The 19,249-nt window shown below is 44.5% G+C and overlaps 1 protein-coding gene and 1 non-coding gene across 3 annotated transcripts; one reads left to right on the forward strand and one right to left on the reverse strand.

Moving 5' to 3' along the window:
• The first annotated feature begins 1,930 nt into the window (after window positions 1-1,930).
• On the forward strand, window positions 1,931-14,751 carry LOC128407461 (serpin A12-like). Of its 2 annotated transcripts, none has more exons than XM_053375848.1 (5): window positions 1,931-2,058; window positions 7,334-8,037; window positions 10,175-10,445; window positions 12,036-12,183; window positions 14,494-14,751. In XM_053375848.1, exons 2-5 carry the CDS (start codon window positions 7,341-7,343, stop codon window positions 14,683-14,685), a joined length of 1,308 nt encoding a protein of 435 aa, XP_053231823.1. In that variant the 5' UTR covers window positions 1,931-2,058; window positions 7,334-7,340; the 3' UTR covers window positions 14,686-14,751. The 2 variants fall into 2 exon arrangements, with proteins under 2 accessions (XP_053231823.1, XP_053231832.1); XM_053375857.1 differs by lacking the exon at window positions 1,931-2,058 and adding an exon at window positions 3,439-3,526.
• LOC128403161 (U2 spliceosomal RNA) lies at window positions 9,505-9,695 on the reverse strand. Its single transcript, XR_008327882.1, has one exon. It is a non-coding gene; the product is annotated as a U2 spliceosomal RNA (small nuclear RNA).
• Window positions 14,752-19,249: the final 4,498 nt, after the last annotated feature.

Genomic DNA, 19,249 nt, shown 5'->3' on the forward strand with positions numbered 1-19,249 from the left:
TATATTAGGGCTGTGAGCCACAATCAGTAGAAAACCCAACTGAACCGATTCAAAGAGATCTGGGCATGGGCTGTGGTGGATCACTCTGGGCTGGGTCAGGATGCCAGAGTGATCTGGGATTTTCAGGGAGCAGGGCATCAGGCAGGAAAGCTGCTGGGGTATGTATCACCAGGGTGTTCCATTCAGGGAAGACCCTTGTGAAATAGCACCCCTCAGGGTTGAATCAAAGCCACAGACCTAAAAGTGGGTTCTGCAGGGTTCTTCTTTACAATAACCTGCAGGGAAGTTGCTTGTGAAGCAGAACCAGAAAAGCTTTAATCCTCCTGCTCTTAGTCGGAGGTGGAAATTTTCACAGAATCAAAGAATTGTGGAATTGGAAGAGATCACAAAGGTTGCCTTGTCCAACCCCCCTGCAACGCAGGAATCTTTTATACATTTCCATCATGTTGCCTCTTACTCGCCAAATGCTACAACATTCCCTCATAGGGAACCCCTTCTTTGGGATTTTTAGAGAAAGGATGAGTAAGGAGGCAGAGGGTAAGTTATGTTCACGGTGCAGAGAAAGTTGATAGAGAAGGATTTTTACACTAAGTACTAGAATCGAGTCGTGTATTGGGAGATTCAGGACAGAAAACAGGAACCCAGCACATATGGAATTCTCTATGACGATGATGGCCTGGATGGCTCTATGACCTTCAGTATCAGAGTCAGCTTGCCTCTGAGTACCAGTTACTAAGGAACACAAGCAGGAGAGTGCTCTAGTGTTCATGGAATCATAGAACTGTAGAGCTGGAAAGGACCACAGGGGTCGTATAGTCCAACCACCTGTAATGCAGCAATGTTTTGCCCAGTGTGGGGCTTGAACTCACAACTCTGGGATTAAGAGTCTCATGCTTTACCATGTCCTGCTTCTGGGCTTTCCAAAGGGATCTGGTTGGCTACTGTGGGGACAGAATGCTACACTGCTTCCCAACCCCATTTTTAGTGGTAGTGCCCTCTTTCAAACTCAAATACATTGGAATTCCTTGGTAGTTGTCCACATACACCAGGGGCCCTGACTTGGGCACCAGATTATGGGTGCCCAGCAGAACAGGCAATGCACCATAGCAGTGCCTGGGAGCCCCAGAAGTCATGTTGGAGGCCCCACAAGGTCTTGGGACATGACTTTCAAGTCCTCTCAAAGCACTGGAAGTTGTGTCAAAAGGCATCACGAGACCTCTGAGGTGGTGTTCAAGGCCTCGTGGGCCTCCGATGCGACTTCCGGTGCTTCGTGAGGCCCTGGAAGTCATGTCAGAGGCCCTGCAGTGTGAGCGCCGAGCACCCACAACAAAACTTTTGTTGGCACCAGTGACATACATATTTATTGAGCTTGATAGCCCCGTGGTCACAGTTTCTAGTTGGTTCAATAACATGTCTCTCACCAAGTGATGCAACTTTTTATAGCCTTGTTTACAATGCTATGCTTTCCATCTGTTCACATACTGAAGCTCATCCTTTTACATCAACCAAGCATGAACAGATAGTTTTGAAATCTTCATCACATGAATAGGTGTTGTGCATTTCTCAAATGTTATACCCAAAATATTTTTTTCACTAATTTTGAAGAATGCGATTCCCATTTCAAAGAATATCAAGTGCACAGGGATATAATTAGATATATGGGGCTGTTGCCTTCTAGATAGTGCTTGTCATTGCCAAATTAATCCACACTGCTTGGGCTTAATTGCCATTTTCAAAATTGTTCCTTTTGTTTATAATGAGCTGGAAGATCATGACAATTGAGGTGTGGATTGATTATTTATTTATGCATTCACAAAGGGATTCAGTTTGATGAAAACCAGTTCCCAAATATCAAGGAGACAGACAGTCCTGTATCATTATAAAGTCACATGTCAATTCGGCATCTAGTAAAACTAGTTCCCTTTGTGCCTATGAGTCAGATAAACTAGTTTGCCAGTGTCAAAGGATGCTTTGCTTTCTCCAGCATCCAAAGGGATCAAAGAAGAAGGAGCGGTGGTGAAGACACAGAGAGAGTGGCAGGACAATATTGATTGAACTGTAAGTAAAATTCTCTTAGTAAATTGGGATTTGTGATAAATATGTTATTAGCCACGGTGTTAGATATCTGAAATTCATGAACCTACTTAATTGAAATGCGGACTTGCTGGTGAATTTCATAAAGTTCTTATAAGCTAGTGTGGAAGAATATCCTTATGCGAGAGAGATCTTATCATAAATTTTTATTGGAAGTATTGTACAAGGTATGTTATCAAGAAATAATAAGAAAATAAAAAGAAAAGTGGAGAGATGAAGAATGAAATTGGTAGACCTTCTGATAAAGGTAAAGGTACCCCTGCCCGTACGGGCCAGTCTTGACAGACTCTGGGGTTGTGCGCCCATCTCACTCAAGAGGCCGGGGGCCAGCGCTGTCCGCAGACACTTCCGGGTCACGTGGCCAGCGTGACATCGCTGCTCTGGCGAGCCAGAGCCGCACACGGAAACGCCGTTTACCTTCCCGCTGGTAAGCGGTCCCTATTTATCTACTTGCACCCGGGGGTGCTTTCGAACTGCTAGGTTGGCAGGCGCTGGGACCGAGCAGCGGGAGCGCACCCCGCCGTGGGGATTCGAACCACTGACCTTTCGATCGGCAAGCCCTAGGCGCTGAGGCTTTTACCCACAGCGCCACCCGCGTCCCTGACCTTCTGATACGTTGAAATAAAAAAGAGTGATCAAACTCTCTGGCGTAGCGTGGGTGGCCAGCACCTGGGGCCGTGTGGAGGGTGCTATTAAAGGCTCAAAGAACACCAGAATAGCCCTTTGAATCAGACAAAGGCTGTCAATCTATGTTTATTCAGAAGTAAAGCCTACTGAATTAGATGGGATTACTCCAAAGTAAATGGGGTTAGGATTGCAGCCTGAAACATGTCTTGTTCCAGTGTGGTGTAGTGGTTAAGAGCGGTAGACTTATAATCTGGTGAGCTGGGTTCGCGTCCTCGCTCCTCCACATGCAGCTGCTGGGTGACTTTGGGCTAGTCACACTTCTTTGAAGTCTCTCAGCCCCACTCACCTCACAGAGTGTTTGTTGTGGGGGAGGAAGGGAAAGGAGATTGTTAGCCTCTTTGAGACTCCTTCGGGTAGTGATAAAGTGGGGTATCAAATCCAAACTCTTCTTCTAGTCCAAAGTCCTGCTTCTTGCAATAGCCAACCAGATACAAATGAGAAACCCAGAAGTAGGGTAGGAGAGTAATTACGTTTCTCCAGCACCTGAGTCACATGCAAGGTAATATCAGTAGCATACCGTGGGTTGCCAGCTCCCAGGGCCATGGAAGGGAGGGAAACGGATGGAGTGTGCATGCACATTCAACTGCCTAATAGCGCCTGTGTAACCCAGGAGATTGTAGCCACAGAGATAAGAAAAGAAGAGTAATTCCGTTGTCTGGAGAGGTCACTTCCTGGTTCACATGGAGAAGCCAGTTTCAACAAAGCTCAGCGATGGAAGCGCACAGCTGTATTGATGCAGGACTGGGTACTGAAATTTTGTGCCCCCTAGGAATTTTGCACGTGGGGCAGCTGCCCCTGTGGCCCCCTCATGCTATGCCACTGATCAAACCAACTACATCATCGCAAAACTAGAGTACAATTAGTAGGAGCTCAAGTTTTCCCCCTCTGCACCCATTTTATCTTCACAGTCACCATATGAGGTAGGCTAGAGTAGAAATAGCAACTGCTCAAAGATCACCCAGTGAGATTTAAACATGGGCTTCGCCACTCCTAGTCTGGTATCCTAACTACTACACCAAACCGTTCTTGGGTGGCTGCATAGAAGCAATTAACACTTCTGAAGTTTGAATGAGAGTTTAACTGTATGAACCATTAAGCAATAAAGCAAGTCACCTAGTGAGCTTGTCAAAATATCTTTGTACTGGGGAGACTGCAGAATAAGGCGCACTTTATTCCACATGTGGGAACATTTTCCAGTGAGAGCCCTTCAGCAGAAATCCTTGTACAGACAGGACAACTTCATGGATGCTTTAGCTGAGATTCCTGCATTGCAACGGGTTGGACCTCGGGAGTCCCTTCCAGCTGTATGATTCTAGGATCTTCACCCTCCTCCCCCAAGTTGACCATATATATATGGTCCACTGGTCTCCTGTCACAACCCTTTCCAGTGGCTCAGCATGGCCAATACAAGCTTATCTCATTTGAGTCTTACAAGAACTCATTGAGATAGTTTATGCTTAGACATACTGTAGTGGCATCCACTGGTTGAAGCTGGTATAGCATTATGGTCAACAATTCTACTCCTGCCTTAGCAAGGAAAGTAGAGGTAACAGCTTCTGTGAACATAGATGATTTACTCATCCAGCTGAGTATTGGCTTCAGACTGTAGATATTTCTAGCAGTACCTGGAGATACCAGGGGTGGAATCTGGAACCTTCTGCATGCCAAACAAATGCTGTACCACTGGGCTCTTCTACTTTTATCTGCAACATGGAACAAGAGCCTGATTCTTAATAATATATTATTTAGCAACGTATTAAATAATGTTTGAAACAGGGGGAGTATCCACTCCCACTCCAATTCCATTCCTTTGTTTTATTGTTCCAGGGTTGTCTCTCCCTGAGTGTCATTCGTCCTGGATTCAGGTTTAACGAGAAAATTTTCTCAACTTAATTCCAAAACTGGTGCAAGGGCTGCTTGCTGCAGCTTTCGGTTCCTTCAGTTAATTTACACCTGTCTCCCCAACCCCGGCCCCTCTCGTTTATAGCTGTGCACATGAAGGTTGATAATACACTGCAAAATAACAAAACGAAAACAAATGATAAATCTTAATGCCATTGCTTGCTGGTGTATACATGAGCTCCTTCACGATGTAAAGGGACCCCTGACCATTAGGTCCAGTCGTGACCGACTCTGGGGTTGCGGCGCTCATCTCGCTTTATTGGCCGAGGGAGCCAGCATACAGCCTCCGGGTCATGTGGCCAGCATGAGTAAGCCGCTTCTGGCGAACCAGAGCAGCACACGGAAATGCTGTTTACCTTCCTGCCAGAGTAGTACCTATTTATCTACTTGCACCTTGACGTGCTTTTGAATTGCTAGGTTGGCAGGAGCATAGAATCATAGAATCATAGAATCATAGAATCATAGAATCATAGAATCATAGAGTTGGAAGAGACCACAAGGGCCATCGAGTCCAACCCCCTGCCAAGCAGGAAACACCATCAGAGCACTCCTGACATATGGTTGTCAAGCCTCTGCTTAAAGACCTCCAAAGAAGGAGACTCCACCACACTCCTTGGCAGCAAATTCCACTGTCGAACAGCTCTTACTGTCAGGAAGTTCTTCCTAATGTTTAGGTGGAATCTTCTTTCTTGTAGTTTGGATCCATTGCTCCGTGTCCGCTTCTCTGGAGCAGCAGAAAACAACCTTTCTCCCTCCTCTATGTGACATCCTTTTATATATTTGAACATGGCTATCATATCACCCCTTAACCTCCTCTTCTCCAGGCTAAACATGCCCAGCTCCCTTAGCCGTTCCTCATAAGGCATCGTTTCCAGGCCTTTGACCATTTTGGTTGCCCTCCTCTGGACACGTTCCAGTTTGTCAATGTCCTTCTTGAACTGTGGTGCCCAGAACTGGACACAGTACTCCAGGTGAGGTCTGACCAGAGCAGAATACAGTGGCACTATTACTTCCCTTGATCTAGATGCTATACTCCTATTGATGCAGCCCAGAATTGCATTGGCTTTTTTAGCTGCCGCGTCACACTGTTGGCTCATGTCAAGTTTGTGGTCAACCAAGACTCCTAGATCCTTTTCACATGTAGTGCTCTCAAGCCAGGTGTCACCCATCTTGTATTTGTGCCTCTCATTTTTTTTGCCCAAGTGCAATACTTTACATTTCTCCCTGTTAAAATTCATCTTGTTTGTTTTGGCCCAGTTCTCTAATCTGTCAAGGTCGTTTTGAAGTGTGTTCCTGTCCTCTGGGGTGTTAGCCACCCCTCCCAGTTTGGTGTCATCTGCAAATTTGATCAGGATGCCCTTGAGTCCATCATCCAAGTCGTTGATAAAGATGTTGAATAAGACCGGGCCCAAGACAGAACCCTGTGGCACCCCACTAGTCACTCTTCTCCAGGATGAAGAGGAACCATTGATGAGCACCCTTTGGGTTCGGTCAGTCAGCCAGTTACAAATCCACTGAGTGGTAGCATAGTCTGAGCAGTGGTAGCAGGGACTGAGCAATGGGAGCTCACCCCATCGCAGGGATTCAAACCGCCGACCTTCTGATCGGCAAGTCCTAGGCTCTGTGGTTTAACCCACAGCGCCACCTGCGTCCCTCCTTCACGATGTAGTTATTCATAAAATCATATCACAGTTGATGTTTTCCAGTATTTTTATTAAGTGTAAGGGGAAAGGGGAATGCAAAGGAACTGGAAGCTGCGGCAAACTATGCATGCACAATGCTCTGTAAAAAATGTTGCAATAATTAATAGACCATAGTAGAATTTGGTTGGCTGAAAACTGCAGGGGCAAGGAGAAGGCTCTTGTACGTGGGTCCTGCTTGAGGATTCCCCACAGGCATCTGGTTGGCCACTGTGAGAACAGGATGCTGGACTAGATGAGTCACTGGACTGATCCAGCAGGCTCTTCTCATGCTCTAATGTTCCTGTAAGTGGACTTCAAAGTTCAACAGGGAAGAGCCTGCAAGTCTTCTATAATGGAACCCAATATTCCATCTGCTGAATTATAATGAAGGTGGGAGTGCTGTATTCATTGAGGTGGGATGAGGTGGCAGCGGTGAAATTGGGGCAGCTCAGGGGAAGTGCCCCTAACCTTGCCACCTCCTTCCTTTTCTCTATCCTAACCAGTGTGGTGTAGTGGTTAAGAGCGGTAGCCTTGTAATCTGGGGAACCGGGTTTGCTTCCCCACTCCTCCACATGCAGCTGCTGGGTGACCTTGGGCTAGTCACACTTCTCTGAAGTCTCTCAGCCCGACTCACCTCACAGAGTGTTTGTTGTGGGGGAGGAAGGGAAAGGAGAATGTTAGTCGCTTTGAGACTCCTTTGGGTAGTGATAAAGCAGGATATCAAATCCAAACTCCTCCTCCTCCTCCTCCTCCTCCTCCTCCTCCTCCTCCTCCTCTTCTAACAACAAGGGCAGTGCCACCAAAAGGATGCTACTACCTCTGCCCCTGCATGATTCAGGGTAACCATGGTTTACAGCCAATGGTGCAAATAGCACACTAGATTTGGGGGGAGGAGGAGCTGAAAATAATGAGTTAATTTAACTAATGTGTTTTTTTATTTCTCCCTCCCCCCTCTTTTTTTTTTAAAGGGGGAAAATGGCGATTTCCCTCCTCTTCTTTTTAATTGCTGGGATCCTGGCTAACAATCTTAACCTACCAAATTCTGTGAATCCCAGCAGTTACATGAACAGGTGTGACAACTATGAGAGCAACCCCCAAGATATGAACCGCCAAAACCAACCCAATGGAGGAAGAACACAGACTCCAAACCAGGTCCTGGTCAACAGCAATTCAGACTTTGCATTCAAGTTCTTCAGGCAGGTTTCTTCTAATGGAGGCAACCGGGGCAGTCCATTCAAGAAGAACATCGTCTTCTCTCCCATGTGTATCTCCACAGCTTTTGCGATGCTGGCTTTGGGCGCAAGGGCCAACACCTTAGATCAGATCCTTAGAGGACTTGACTTCAAGCCAGCAGAGATTCAGGAGAGGATGATACATGAAGGCTTCCACAACCTCATCTACTCGCTAAGCAACGGGGGTTCAGGCCTCCAAATGGAAATGGGGAATTGTCTGTTTGTGCAAAATGAGTTGCACCCACAACCTCAGTTCCTAAGGGAGCTCAGGAACATTTATGGAGGAGAGATCTATATGGAAAATTTTAAGAACACAGCAGTAACTGAGGAGCACATCAATCAATATGTCAACATGAAAACCCATGGGAAGATTTCTAAGCTCGTCGATGGAGTCGACCCAATTACTGAAATACTACTGGTTAGCTATATTTACATGAAAGGTAAGACAAGCTAATGGGCCTGCCCTGTGATCTCCTTTCCTCACCTTATGGCTAATCCTAGATACTTGTCACTTCCCACATAGTTCCAAAGTAGAACTTCATCCTGTGCACTGATGTTTGCTTTTGTTTGTGAGGAAGAGAATTTTGGTCAGGCAACCAATTCCTGCTTCACGGTATTCTATGCAATAGATCTGTTATTAGGTGACCTCAGTAATTATGACTGTGCAAGGCAGCCTCAATTCAGTTTAGAACCTAATTCAATGTTCTAACCTCTCTCTCTCTCTCTCTCTCTCTCTCTCTCTCTCTCTCTCTCTCGTTCTGTCTGTCTTTCTGTCTTTCTTATGCCCTGCACTTCCAAGGCCAGTAAAATGCCCGGAATTCCTTAGTGTGTTCACTGAAGTTAGTAAAAGTATTTAAAGAGCACTTAGTAAAAGTATTTAAATTAGGCACAATGTCAGAAGGGGAGAAATACAGCAACCTCTGATTTAGATGAAAAAGTGGAACAAATAATTAAATATGTTTCCATATATGAATTATTAGCCAAATACTGAAGTTGTATTCAACCACATACAACCATGAAAAGATATCAGGGTGTTATTCATTAGTGAGGTTTTAGAACTGTTAAATTTAGGTTGGACAAACAGCTAATCAATACAAAACCAAGGCCTTCAAACCACCATGACATTCATAGGATATAATGAGTTGAAAAGTAATTTAAAGGTCATTGGTTAAAGGTTACCCCTGAGTAATGCATGTGCTTTTACTATTTTTTGTTGGGAGCCTACAGTGCAGGATACAACTACAGTATCTCTGTCAGATAGCCACCCAACATCTGCTTAAATCAGAGGTGTCTGTCTGTGTGCGTGTAGAGGAGCATTCATCCATAGAACCCCTTCTTAACTGCAGCCTGAAATGATACAGTTCCATTGTCTCTGGATTTAAGCCGCTTGTTAACTTTGCATTTTGAGATAATGCAAGGAGCAGAGGTCTCAACAGGCAACTCAGTTTTTTAAAAAATTAACTGGACACCATAATAATTTATTTGATAAATAGTGTTCTAAAAGGGCACACACTGGTGTTTACGTTCCCGCCCCTGGAAGTTATGAACTGATTTTTTCAAAAGTGAATTCAATATACACACCTCAGTTTATGATATCTGTGATTGTTTAGCAGATGCCATTCACAGCCATATGGGCCTACGTGCAAACTTTTCGTTTCTTTTAACTATGTCAGCTAACATAGGAGAATCCGATTAAACATCAGGAGGAGCTTTCTTTCTTTCTTTTACAAATATATTTATTAACGGGTATATTTCTTTGAGATACAGTATATAAGAAATCAAATCGAGCTTACACACATTGAAAAAAATAGCATATTTTCAGGAAAAAAGATGAACTATAGCTGAGCATAAAACAACAAGGAATTTAAATTTTATCTATTTTTTGCACCAGTAACATTCCCTCCAGAGGGAGGTGCACTGTTCCTGGAGGTACTGCAATACCAGGTCGATGCATGGAGTGGATGGTGCAAGCCCCTATTCCATCTCCCAGCTCCAAAAATCCATTTTATATATAGTCCTCAAATAGAGGACATATCAGATATTAAACTGTTAAGAACAGATACTACACTTGATCTTAGCCAAAAGGCCGAGAAGCGATCCGGGAAGAGCTTTCTGACAGTAAGAGCAGTTTGATAGTGGAATAGGTTCCCTCGGGAGGTTGTGATCTTCACTTCCTTGGAGGTCTTTAAGCAGAGATTGGATGGCCATCTGTCATGGATGCTTTAGCATTGCAGGGGGTTAGACTACATGTCCCTTCAGGTCCCTTCCAGCTGTACGATTCTGTGATGCAATGATTCTATGGCCTAGGTTGTGATGAATTACATCATGTACTATAACTATATTTCAGAGATGTTGAAACTAACATTGGATACAACTTGGAGAAATGAAAGGTAAAGAGAAAGAAGACAAAATCCCATGGACTAAAGATCTAGCCAAGGTCAAGAAATGTTGAGTGTCCTAAAGTACCTGCAGCTTCTTGCATGCAAAGAGGTCTATGCAAGAGTAGAATTGTTCTAATGAGTAACAAGTATCTATGCCACTTTAAAAAAAATATATCCCTTTCTTCTTTTCCGTAAGCCAAATGGAAGAAGCCCTTTGACCCAAAGTACACGACAGAGCAGAACTTCTACGTGGATCCTTACACGGTTGTGAAAGTGCCAATGATGTTTCAGATGGGCATGTTTGAAACCGGCTATGACAACGAGCGACTGTGCACCGTTTTGAAGCTGCCTTACGAAGGACATGCCGCTTCCTATTTTATCCTACCTGACAAGGGGCAGATGGAGAGGGTGGCTAACAGCTTGTCGTGTGGAGCTTTGCGGACTTGGAAGAGAATACTCACACGGAGGTAACAGCTTTCAACTTTTGACTCTGGTGTCAAGCAGCTCAGGTTCAGATATATAAGAACAATTGTGGGGTGAGCTTTTGAAGGAAAGGCCTTACTTCAGCAGTGGGGAACCTGAGGCCCTCTCGATGTTGCTGGACTCTAGTTCCCATCAGTCCCAGCCATCCTGGCCAATGGCTAGGGATGAAGGGAGTTGTAGCTGAGCAACTTCTGGAGGTCTACAAGTTCCCCATCCTTGTTTTACTTCAGCAAATGCATGCAGCGGGTGGACATACAACACCCCACAAGTGTCCCAGAAAAAACTGGGACATCCTGTTTTATTGTATGAGAGCATGGCAGATCTTGCCCTGGAAAAGTGTCTTTTGGGTTATGTGATCTCACACAGGTCACATGATTTTGTGCAGGTACACAGCCTGGAAGATGTGCATCTTCCAGTGTTCTGCGACTCAAGATGTTGGACACTCAATGGGATGCGGGTGGTGCTGTGGGTTAAACCACAGAGCCTAGGACTTGCCAGTCAAAAGGTCCTGCCAACCTAGCAGTTCGAAAGCACGTCAGAGTGCAAGTAGATAAATAGGTACCGCTCTGGCGGGAAGGTAAATGGCGTTTCCGTGCGCTGCTCTGGTTTGCCAGAAGCGGCTTAGTCATGCTGGCCACATGACCCGGAAGCTGTACGCCGGCTCCCTCGGCCAATAAAGCAAGATGAGTGCCGCAACCCCAGAGTCGGTCACGACTGGACCTAATGGTCAAGGGTCCCTTTACCTTTAAGAAAGCTGATGGCAAGGATGGAGAATTTGTGGTCCCATTCCTCCCCCAGTGTTGGACATAAAGCAAAACCAGACAGCCTTTGGGGCACTTCAGACTGAGGTGGCCTTTGTGACAAAGTACAGATCAGGGTCCAAATTGTACCTTTGTTCCTGGTGCACACTCTTTGTTAAGCAGCCCTTCCTGGCATTTGGTGTTCAGGTAGCCGCCTCTACACATGGAGATTAGGAAGCTGTCTTCTGGGAATATAGCAGAATATAGTGCAGATTTCGCACTCATTTTCATGTTACATGCTTCCAGAAGATAAGCATTTTCAAATAATGCAGAATGAGCCCTAAACTTGAGCCAGATTTCTGAAAGTGTTTTTTTTTTACATTGCATGAAAGCTGCAATCAAATGCAGAAATTAACAGGCAGGGAAATGTTGGGGAAATGGAATAAACTGCCGTGTGAATGCAGCCTGGGTTTGCACATGAGAATAGGGAGGTAACATGGATGGTTTCACTTTGGACTACAGGTGAGGGTACCACTTTTGAACACTCCCCCTTACAATTACCCCTCCTTGAAAATAGAAAGCTAGCCTGGCAGGGGAAAAAAATTCTAGCTCAGTCCTTAGCCTGCTCTGCTGGATCTCTCTTTGCAAGGATTTTTACATGTAATGGTACATTATAGAGAGATAGATAGCCACCCATCTACATTCTGAAGTAGGGGAAGCCCGTTTTACCACTTCATTCTGCTGTATAATATACACAGCCTAATATGCATGGTATTTTCTCATATGATTAATAAATTCTTCTTTGTCTTTCTCCCTTGTTTTATTCTTGAATAGCTCTGTAGATGTGTATCTTCCAAGATGCTTGGCGAGTGGAGAGCTTAACCTGAAAGACATAATGTACACCATGGGTGTGGTTGATGTATTCACTGACAGAGCAGACCTGTCTGGAATTACAGGGCAGCCTCAGCACAGGCTCTCGGGCGTAAGTTGGGGCTTTTATTTGTGAATGAATATGGTAGAAGCTGTGAAGGCTTGAATTTCTGCATCTGCATATCACCAGGCTAACTTGTTTCAGCATCATGGTGTCCTTCAAAAAATCCAGGTGTTGTCATTTGGTGAGAGTGGTAAACATTTTCTGTTAGTTAGCCCCAGGACAAAGAACATTGGGTGCTCATCAATGGTTCCTCTTCATCCTGGAGAAGAGTGACTAGTGGGGTGCCACAGGGTTCTGTCTTGGGCCCGGTCTTATTCAACATCTTTATCAACGACTTGGATGATGGACTCAAGGGCATCCTGATCAAATTTGCAGATGACACCAAACTGGGAGGGGTGGCTAACACCCCAGAGGACAGGATCACACTTCAAAACGACCTTGACAGATTAGAGAACTGGGCCAAAACAAACAAGATGAATTTTAACAGGGAGAAATGTAAAGTATTGCACTTGGGCAAAAAAACGAGAGGCACAAATACAAGATGGGTGACACATGGCTTGAGAGCACTACATGTGAAAAGGATCTAGGAGTCTTGGTTGACCACAAACTTGACATGAGCCAACAGTGTGACGCGGCAGCTAAAAAAGCCAATGCAATTCTGGGCTGCATCAGAATTGGAGTATAGCATCTAGATCAAGGGAAGTAATAGTGCCACTGTATTCTGCTCTGGTCAGACCTCACCTGGAGTACTGTGTCCAGTTCTGGGCACCACAGTTCAAGAAGAACACTGACAAACTGGAACGTGTCCAGAGGAGGGCAACCAAAATGGTCAAAGGCCTGGAAACGATGCCTTATGAGGAACGGCTAAGGGAGCTGGGCATGTTTAGCCTGGAGAAGAGGAGGTTAAGGGGTGATATGATAGCCATGTTCAAATATATAAAAGGATGTCACATAGAGGAGGGAGAAAGGTTGTTTTCTGCTGCTCCAGAGAAGCGGACACGGAGCAATGGATCCAAACTACAAGAAAGAAGATTCCACCTAAACATTAGGAAGAACTTCCTGACAGTAAGAGCTGTTCGACAGTGGAATTTGCTGCCAAGGAGTGTGGTGGAGTCTCCTTCTTTGGAGGTCTTTAAGTAGAGGCTTGACAACCTATGTCAGGAGTGCTCTGATGGTGTTTCCTGCTTGGCAGGGGGTTGGACTCGATGGCCCTTGTGGTCTCTTCCAACTCTATGATTCTATGATTCTATGAACTCAGGGCCTCTAAAAGCACTCAAAGTTCCTAGAGATTCTGAAAAACAATGGAATGACCTGTTCCACCACTTTAAGACAACTATGGCATGTAGATAATGGACAAAGTTCCAGCTACTTTGCACAGTAAATTCCAATTCCTTGGATACCAAGGAATTTATATGTGTACCTGGCAGGGCAATCTTATACATATTTAGCTCACTGTGGGCTTGATCTCTGCTAAGTCTGTTTAGGGACACAGTCTTTGGCTGGATCTACACTGACCTTCTTAACGTTATTAGAACAATATTAGATATATCATTCTAAAATGTCACATGGCATATTGGTAGATTAAACACACTCCTCCTCCCTCATCATCAGGAAAAATGGTGTTTATGTGTGTCTTCTGTGTGTGCTCATATAAGTGTGTTCACTACCTTGTTTTGTCCATCACAACACACTTTTTCCTATTGCCAGTTCCTGGGTGCCCTCTGGTGTCACTTTTTAATAACGTAACTTCCCTGGGGAGAAGTACTAAAATGCTGGTGAATTTTCACAGGAAATTGGAAGGGACTTGCATGGAGACAAGGAAACTTGTGAAAACTGGCCCTTTTGCAAACAGAACCCTTTTGCAAGCTCAGGATCCAACCCTGTGTCAGGAAGCATACAATGCACACCTGGTTTTTCTTGATAAGTTGCTTTGAGCATTTGTTTTCTTTGGTCTAAAGCAACTAAAAGATGTAATAAATAACAAAGACAACCCTAGTGCCACTCAAGTTGATTCTTTCCCCCTCCCAAACCCCCACCAATTTTGGTGGCAGTGGCAAAGAAGAAGAAAGAAAAGAAGTAGACTCACTGCTGGTGTGGACAACCCGATGGTGATGCAAATCACCTCCTCCCTCATCATCAGGAAAAATGGTCTTTGTGTATGTCTTCTGTGTGTGCTCATATGAGGGTGTGTGTTCAAGAGTGTGGGGCTTCTGGCTCTTGGAAGTTTGGGCATATGAGAATGCTTCCCTCAATCTCAAAAAACTGTGAGCCACCCCTAGTCCAAGAAAACGCATTTGCATTTTATCCATCCATTGGCAGCATGACATTCTCTCCCCCCCCAATCTTTCCTTTGCACAGGCCCTTCATAAGGCTATGATGATGATAGATGAGAGAGGAACAGAAGCCGCAGCAGCCTCTTCTATGGACATGGTGCCAATGTCTATGCCTACTGTCGTTAAGTTCAACGAGCCTTTTATAACCATGGTTGTTGATGAACCTACTAACAGTATCCTCTTCATGGCGAAGATCTTCAATCCTACAGAGAAGTAGCTGTAGACCAAGATCACCTGACTGTTAATCAGCATGTACTCAATAAACTCATTGGTCTGAACAGCACTAAATTGACTTGTTTATTGTTTCTCAGTTCAGCTGCACTACTGGGTTACTTGGGGAGGAAAGGAAGGGCAAAAGGCCAACTGGTGCCATCAAATCAGCATTACCTGCAAATTTGGGAAACAGTGGTAGCTTCAGACCCATTCTATCACCCTATTCATATATATATCAGCTGCCCAAATAGATGACTCCCTAGTGCAGGGGAGGGGAGCATTTTTCAAACCAAGGTCAGCGTTCCCTTCTGGGCATCCTGGGACAGGGCAAGTGCTCATGATGGGCAGGGTCAGAGGCAAAGATTCAGCAATGAATGCAAATATTATCTTTGCACAGAAGGCTAGTTTTTACATGCATACACCTTTCTGTTTGTTGGATCAATCCATCAGCCTCTGATGCATGATTTAGAAGAATTGGGTCCGGCATAACTTTCACTGTGTGTGCATGCCCGTATCCATACTTGGCAGAGTTACATCTCAAAGCAGCTCCTTCCTTGGAAGCGTCTTCGGGGTTGAAGGTACACCAGTAGGCAATAAACACTCATGGACGCCACAAAGATTCAGTCAAGTGTAGAGGTTTACTTGACAGGCATAAAAGCATATTGGTAGCAAATATATACAGACATTCACCACTGCCATGGTCAAGGCATGCTTAGAGTCCAACAAGTCCAAGACTCCCACTCTGCTTCTCTCACCACAAGGTGCATGCAAGTGACTCACAACACGTTACAAGTTACACAGAACCATTATCAGTACTTCCTGTCACACTGCACACATCCAAAGAACAGTTCCCACAGAAAACATCCTTGCTACGTTGGCTCCCAGTACGTTTCCAAATACAATTCAAAGTGTTGGTGCTGACCTTTAAGGGCTCTAAATGGCCTCGGTCCAGTATATCTGAAGGAGAGTCTCCACCCCCATTGTTCAGCGCCGAGGGCCTTCTGGCAGTTCCCTCCTTGCAAGAAGCCAAGTTACAGGGAACCAGGCAGAGAGCCTTCTTGGTAGTGGCGCCTGCCCTGTGGAACACCCTTCCACCAGATGTCAAAGAGAACAACTACCACCAGACTTTTAGAAGACATCTGAAGGCTTCTTTAGGGAAGCTTTTAGTGTTTGATGCATTACGGTATTTTAATATTTTGTTGGAAGCCGCCCAGAGTGGCTGGGGAAGCCCAGGCAGATGGGCAGGGTATAAATAATTTATTATTATTATTATTATTATTATTATTATTATTATTATTATTATTATTATTACATAGACAAAACAGTCTCAGCCTTCTGCTTCTTCTTGAAATTTCTTCTCTTGTTTCTGGAACAAATGATTCTCATACAGAGAGAATATCCAACACTGTTCTCCAATCAGGAAAGCAAGGGTTATTACCTGGGGAGAGTCCCAAAGCACCTGCCCAATCTGGACTAGATGGACCATTGGCCTCATCCAGCAGACTCTTCTTATGTTCTTATGAATTATGAGTTGACAAGGGCCAAAATTTCATGCAGTGCCCCACCCCCTTGCAGTGCTGGTAAGGAGGTGCAAGGCTCTGGCAGAGTCCTAGAGTCCCACCTCCTTCTTCAAACTGTGCAAGTGCTAGCTAAGCTTTGGGAAGGAGGCAGGAGGAACCTAGGACCCTTTCAGAGCCCTCACAACTCCTTCCCAAAGCCCAGCACTTACTAGGCTTTGGGAATGTGGTGGGTAAGTGCCCCCTTGGCTCCCAGCACCCTGTGCAGGAGAACTGGTTGCAAATAATGCAGATGTACAATAAGTATGCATGTGTGTACAACAACTGCATGTAGGCTCAGGATTGCAGCATCTCAGGGCCACAATACTTTAAGGACTACTTGTCCCCAGATTAACAGACCCTGAAATAATCCTCTGAAGTCCTTTCTTGTGTGTGTCCTCCACAACGGGTCTGGAGGGCGGCAACATGAGAACAGGTCTTTTTTGAAGTGGTTCCTTATTTGTGGAATGCTCTCCCCAGGGAGGCTCACCTGGCGCCTTCATTACATACCTGTAGGTGTCAGGTGAGAGATTTATATGCCACCCATTTGACTGGGTTGCCCCAGCCACTCTGGGCGGCTCCCAACAAAAAATATTATTTTATTATGTATGTTGTGTTCTCATTTTGTATTTTTCTCTTGTAAACCACCTTGTAATTTAGGGATGAAGGACAGTACACAAATGATGATGACAACGATGATGTATCATTCATTTGTATTTATAATAGTGGATATTAGTCATACTGTTGTTTATGCATGCATATATGGGATGGATGAAACCATATGTGTGAACCAGAATGAATGAATGAATGAATAAAATACATTTGCATACTGCCCTATATCCGCAGGTCTCAGGGTGGTTCTCAAGATGAGATCACAATATGATAAACAAAATACATGCTCAAAATAAAAACAAAAACAACCCAATAACCCCCCTAATACTAGCTTTGTTGTTTTGCAGCTTTAACAACAGCCGCAAAAGTCACTCTGTCCCAATAAATAACCTGTTTTTCACCATTTTACCTCTCAGTCTGGGAAGAAGAGCAGTCTGACAGACCTCATATATCTATCTATATTAGACAGTGCATTCCTGTACAAAGTTTGTGGAGTCCCATATACTCTAAATATTAATTTTTACATAATCAACTTCATGTTCAGGGAAATATTCTGTACAGCTTCTAAAGCACTTTTCTATTGTTTATGCTGTATACTATTCTCTAATTCCCTGTTCCAAATTTCTCTAACTATGCATTCAGTATTTATAAACAGTGGTTATTGGTTGAATTTTCTGTAAGGATCCAGTAATTCTCTCCAGCAGTATAGGAAATGCTGAAGCACTCAAAGCAGATAGGCCATAAAAATACACCGACCAATGTTGTAATTGAAAATATTGTCATTTTGCATTCATGGTGAATTGATACTTTAGCTGCAGAACAGGAAGTGATTAAAATTATCCATCTGAGCTTATCAACTGATATAATGCATATATGCCACATTCCACCCATTTCTTCCAAAAAGACTGTCTCCTGGTCTTCCGATCTGGATTATCTCACAAGGTTAATTTAGCATGAGCATTTGGATCAGCTGGTAGCTGAAGAGCCAATATATACCATGTGAGCTGACTTATTAACATGAATGACGACCTTGAACCTCCCCAATTTGCTTTGTTACCCAAGGAGATATTGTACATTGACATATTTGCAAGGCAGATGATGTGAAACACTCCCAAAACAACCCCTTTGGTTTGGTTTGTTAATCAGAAAATCAAACAATAGAAGCCATTATTTAGATAAAAAATAACTTGAGGCAACCAGGTAAAAGCTGGAGAGGTGGGGAAACAGGCAAGTTCATGCTGCTGGCTCTGACTTCTCAGGATTGTCTCCCGTGTCTTTTCTGCTGATTAGAAAGAAGGTCTTCAATAACCTTCTGTGCTCAAAGCAGATTCTCTACCACTGAGCTGGAGTCCTTCCCCAAAGGAAAACTGTCCAAACTGTTGCAATCTCATAAAGGTCAGAGAGATGGGGAAATTGAGTTGGGCAAGTGGGCTAGACCAGCTCTAGCTTCTGATAGGCATCTCTGACGTCCTTCCTTTGTTTAAGAAACTATTCGGAGAATGTCTGGCAATGCTGCTGATGCTGTAGCATGATGCTGCAGAATATGATTGGTTATTTGGGACACTTAATTGAGGGAGTGGCTTGTTGACCACTGAGGTTGCATTGGACTTTATTGAGGATTTCTCCATATAAGTATCAAGTAGTCAAGATTCAGAGCACATAGAAGCAGGAAGTCTGAGTGAGAAAGACCACCTTGCACTCTCAAACTTCAGGTACAACCTTGGGTACTTTGCTGGAACTCTCACAGTGGGAAACAGATCATCATATGATCTATGAAGGTAACATACAATACTATGCTTTAAAATGGTTTTTTAAAAATCTGCGAGTTGCTTGTTGCCAGAATATTTTCCTGCTGTCCTTGCAAACACCTATTGAATTTCTTAAATCTTAACTTGGTATGTGTGCTTCTGGGCCAGGGGGATGCAAAAGCAATACTTTCATTAGCCCAGTGCTACAAGGATGAATGTTAAGGAGTGTACTTGTGGGGTGTGAGCAAACGTTTGAGGTGATCCTATGCAAAGGACGAGGTAAAAAAGGTAAAGGACCCCTGGATGGATAAGTCCAGTCAAAGGTGACTATGGGGTTGTGGTGCTCATCTCGCTTTCAGGCCAAGTGAGCAGCCATTTGTGCACAGACAGCTTTCTGGGTCATGTGGCCAGCATGACTAAACCACTTCTGGCACAACAGAACACCGTGACGGAAGCCAGAGCGCACAGAAATACCATGTACCTTCCCACTGCAATGGTACCTATTTATCTACTTGCACTTGCATGCCTTTGAACTACTAGGTTGGCAGGAGCTGGGACAGAGCAACGTGAGCTCACCTTGTCCTGGGGATTCGAACCGCTGACCTTCTGACTGGCAAGCCCAAGAGGCTCAGTGGTTTAGACCACAGTGCCA

Source organism: Podarcis raffonei, chromosome 1, assembly GCF_027172205.1.
Source record: "Podarcis raffonei isolate rPodRaf1 chromosome 1, rPodRaf1.pri, whole genome shotgun sequence".
NCBI classification, from domain to species: domain Eukaryota; kingdom Metazoa; phylum Chordata; class Lepidosauria; order Squamata; family Lacertidae; genus Podarcis; species Podarcis raffonei.